A 4,606-nucleotide genomic window follows, 5' to 3' on the forward strand; every position below is an offset into this window, starting at 1 on the left:
TTTGTGTCGCTACCTCTCGGATTATAACAAGGAAATATAAGAAAAGTAAAAAAAGTCCTATACTAACGACGGAAGGCGCGCGGCGCGAGCGGCAACGCAGGCTCGCGCGGCGAAAGGGTTCGATTCGCGCCCGCTACGCGGCGCATCGCCGGTATATTCTCGCGTGATTAAGATTCAACATCGACCCCTATATCTAGGGCAGCTCGGCAGGGTTTCTACAGCGTTTTCAAGTTCGCTCGTGGCGGACAGCTGACCGCCATAGCCTATAATAGCAACTTATGTTTTTGCCATGACTGCAACAGACGTCTCGTTTTTTGTCCATCAGCCATATTTTTATTCTTTGCTCTCTAAATTTCCTATACTTTCTTGAAATCTTTTGCATATTATGACGATATCCTAGCCGTGCAAGATTAGTGTGGTATTTACTTTGTTCGTGTATACTTGTATTTTCGAGAAAAATTTTCTGCGTGTAACGATTCAAGCCGATAGGAACCAATTGAAATTACATCTTTGAATACCAATCCGTTTCAATCGTTTTCAATCAGTGAAATCGTTATAAAATCATAACAATTCAAATCGATAGAATCCGATTGAAATTACATCCTTGAATACCAATCCGTTTCAATTGTTTTCAGTCGGTGTAATCGTTATAAATCCGTGATTTCCGGATCAAGAATCCAGATTCATGCGGATTCAAAATTTTTAATCGGATTCAATCGGTCATTTTTAGCAGGGGGTGCTGCACCAGTTTTTTCAGTGGAAAACGCTATAATCAAAAGGGTAAAGAGACGACTAGGTGAGAGGTTAGAATAGAGGGACGAGGGGAAAGGCTAGGGATAAATAGAGGATTTCATGCGTTTTACATACGGCATCCGCATGTAACGCGGCGGGTCCGTGCGTATTGTCAGGCGACGAGATAGGAAAGCGCGGGAAACGCAAGGCAGTACAGATATAGCGACGTGTAACATTCAAAATAGAAGATTTACACCATGCAGAAAGACGAGGAAAGAGAGAGAAGAGGAGGATAAGAGGACCGAGGAAAGATCAATTGATGGAGAGAGAGATCGAATTCAACTAGCATATTGGAGTTTACGTATGATAAAAGGAAGAGAGAAGAGCTAGAGAGACAGACAGAAGAGATATTCAAAAGGAGCAATATGATGGAAAGAACACCACCTGGAGAGAAGGAAATGAAAGAGAAGGGAGGAGATACGGAAGAGGATGAAAAGAGGAAGAGTGAAGAAGAAGCTATGATAGCATTACTGAGAGAATTGAAAGAAGAGATGGCAGGCACAAGGAATGAGATAAGGGAATTAAAGAAGAGCTGGAAAGCTAGGGAAGAAAGGATGAAAAAGAAGATAAGGGAATTAGAAGAAAGAGTAAAAGAACTAGAGAGACAAAGAGCCGGAGGAAAAGGGAGGTTAGAAGAAAAGATAGAAGAAATAACGGAAAAAGTGACGGAACGGATAGGCAGGAGGAAAGGACAGGAGCTTAGACAAGGAGATAAGGACAAGTCGATGGGCGAAATAGGGGAAGAAGTGAGAAGGCTGAAAAGAATAATAGATAAGAGAGAGAGAAGAAGGAGAGAAGGAACAACATAATCATAAGAGGACTGAAGTAAGTGGAGAACAGCTTAAAGGAGGAGGCTAAAGTATTTCTGGAGAAGGAATTTGGGATTAAAGAAAATGTAAAAGGTGTTCAAGTGGTAGGCAGGGAAAGGAGGGAAGCAGTAATAGTAGAGATAGAGGATTGGGAGAGAAAGGAAGCAATAATGAAACGGAAGAGTAAATTGTTCGGTGGAAACATATTCGTTGATCATGACCTGACGAAAGAAGAGAGAGATGTGCAAAAAAAATTGAGAAAACGGGCAAAAAAAGAAAGTGTAGAAAGAAAGAAGGTAAAAGTAGGATATAGGAAAATGTACATAGAGAATGAGATGTATGTGTGGAATGAGGAGGCAGAGGAAATAAGGAAAAGAGAGAATTTTCAAAAACCGGCCGAGAAGAAGGAATAGAGGTGTGAGAAACAACGGGAGACAAAAGGAAGAGGAAGAGGAGAGGAAAAGGAAACGGAGATGCAAGTGCAGAACTAAAGGTGATATTCTGGAATGTGGCAAGGCTAAAGAAGAAGGACAGAGAATTCCGGGAATACATAGAAGGATTCGATATTATAGGACTATGCGAAACGTGGGTAGAAAAGAAGGAATGGGAGAAGATGAAGAGGAATATGTCAAAGAAATTTGTATGGAAATGTCAATACGCGATTAGAGAGAAATGTAAAGGTAGGGCGAAGGGAGGTATAATAACAGGTATAAGAAAGGAGGTAGAGAAGATAGATATTAAGGAAGTAGAATCTGTAAACGGAATGTAGGAGAGGAAGTTAAGGGTAGAAGGAAAAATATGGAGAATGCAAGAATAGGGGGGAAGGGAAGAATTATGAGGGGGGCAACGATGGGGAAAGATGGAGAAACTCCAAGGACGAGGTAATAAACACAGAGAAAAAAGAATTTTTAGAGATGATGGAGGAAAGAGGATGGGAGGTAGAGAACGGTAATATGAGAGGCGATAAGAAAGGAGAATAGACGTATTCCGGAGGGAGAAAAGCATCGGTGGTGGACTACATCGTGGTGAATGGAGGGGCGTGGGATAGGATAATCAAACTAACAATTGGAGAAAGGGTAGAGTCGGATCACCAACCCTTGGAGGTAGAAATAATGGGAGGATTAGAAAGATTAGAGGAGGAGGCGCAAGAGAAGACAAAAGAAGTAATACAGTGGGACGAAGAGAGTATCAAGAAGTATAAGGAGAAAGCAGAAGAGGTAGAGATGAAGGGAGAAGAAGTGGAGGACGTATGGGAAAACTTGAAGAAGGCAGTAGAAAAAAGTATGGTAAGGAAAAGGATCAAGATAAGGAGGAAAAAAATAGGTGAGAAGGATTGGTGGGATGAGAAATGTAAGAAAAAGAAGAGGGGGCTGAAGAGGACATACAAAAGATGGAGAATGCGGAAAGAAGGAAAGGAGAAATATGTGAGACTAAGAAAAGAATTTAGGGAGATGTGTAGAAGGAAGGAAGAAAAAAGACTAGAGAAATATGAGGAAGAAGTGAGAAGCGCGAAAACGGAAGAGCAAATATGGAAGATAATATACAAGGAAAGGAAGAAAAGAGTACTCATCGAGGAAGATATAGAGATGGAGGAATGGGAGAAATATTTTATGTAACTGTTGGGAGGAAGTAAAGAGGACAGGAAAGGAGGTGGAAAGAAGAAGCAAGGAAGAAAACGGAGAGCTGGAGATTCAGGATCAAGAAATTGAAGAACAGATTAATAACTTAAAGAGGAGAAAGGCGGCAGAAGTAGATGGGATAGCAGGAGAGGCATGAAAGTTCAGCGATGGACGGATAAAGGAAAAGCTGAAGAAAATCCTGAAAAAGGTGTGGAGAGGAGAAGGCTTTCCGGAAGAATGAAAAGTAGGGCTGATATCCCCAATTTTCAAGAAAGGTGACTCGAAAAACGTGGAAAACTACAGGAGAGTCTTCTTGTTATGTACTGCGTACAAGATCTATGCAGGGATATTAGCAAAGAGGGTAAGGAAAGAGGTAGAAGAAAATAAAATTCTGCCGGAAACCCAAGCAGGGTTTAGGAAGGGCAGAGGGACGATGGACAACGTATATGTGTTGCAGCACGTGGTCAAGAGAGAATTGAGGAAGAAAGGAGGAAAGGTATATGGGTTCTTTGTGGACCTAAAGGCGGCCTTCGACAGAGTGGATAGAAATATTTTATAAGAAACAATGGAGAAAAGAGGAATAAGAAAAGGGATAATAGAAAAGATCAAGGAAATTTACGAAGGATGCAGTTAGAGTGGGCGGAAAAATCTCCAACTAGTTCTGGACGGAGAAAGGAGTAAGGCAGGGGTGCCCTCTGAGTCCGCTACTGTTTTTGATAATGATCGCAAATGTGGAGGAGGAGATGAGGACAGGATAGGCGGGCGGCATAAGGGTTGGAACAGAAAGAATATGGACGCTAGCTTATGCAGATGATCTGGTGTTGCTGGCAAAAAGTGTGGATGGAATGAAGAAGATGATAAAAAGACTGGAGAGGTATCTAAGAAAAAAAAACTGCAGTTGAACACCGAGAAGTCAAAGATTACGTGCTTTCGAAGAGGAGGAGGCAGAGGAAAGGAGGTGGGATGGGAATGGGAAGGAAAGAGATTGGAAGAAGTCAGGGAATACAAGTATTTAAGATACGAGCTGAGGAGGAATGAAAGCAACGGTGGACAGATTAAGAGCGTAAAGAAGAAAGCAAATATAGTGATGAGACAGGTATGGGGGTTGGGGAAACGTAGGTTCAGGGATGACTTTAGGAGAAGGATGATATTATTTAAATATTTAGTGCTTGGAGTTATAATGTATGGGGCAGAGATTTGGGGATGGAGAGAAAGAGAAAAATTGGAAAAAATACATAAAAAGTATGTAAAGCGGACCCTTAACCTCGACTCCTGTACGCCGGACTATATAGTTTATAAGGAAACAGGGAGAGTAAAGCTAAGTACAATTGCGGGAAATAGAGCAGTAAGATTTGAGGAAAAGACTATGAGGGCGGGGGAAAAAAA

At 41.6% G+C, this 4,606-nt stretch overlaps 1 protein-coding gene across 1 annotated transcript; it reads left to right on the forward strand.

Annotated features, from left to right (window-relative positions):
- The first annotated feature begins 2,713 nt into the window (after positions 1-2,713).
- Positions 2,714-3,217, forward strand: LOC112466658 (histone-lysine N-methyltransferase, H3 lysine-79 specific-like). Its single transcript, XM_025034881.1, has one exon. It carries the CDS (start codon positions 2,714-2,716, stop codon positions 3,215-3,217), a length of 504 nt encoding a protein of 167 aa, XP_024890649.1.
- Positions 3,218-4,606: the final 1,389 nt, after the last annotated feature.

Source organism: Temnothorax curvispinosus, unplaced genomic scaffold (assembly GCF_003070985.1).
Source record: "Temnothorax curvispinosus isolate PA1 unplaced genomic scaffold, ASM307098v1 QBEX01016449.1, whole genome shotgun sequence".
NCBI classification, from domain to species: domain Eukaryota; kingdom Metazoa; phylum Arthropoda; class Insecta; order Hymenoptera; family Formicidae; genus Temnothorax; species Temnothorax curvispinosus.

Coding starts and splice junctions, on each gene's coding strand:
- LOC112466658 (XM_025034881.1), top strand. CDS start 2,714: ATGGGAGGATTAGAAAGATTAGAGGAGGAGGCGCAAGAGAAGACAAAA.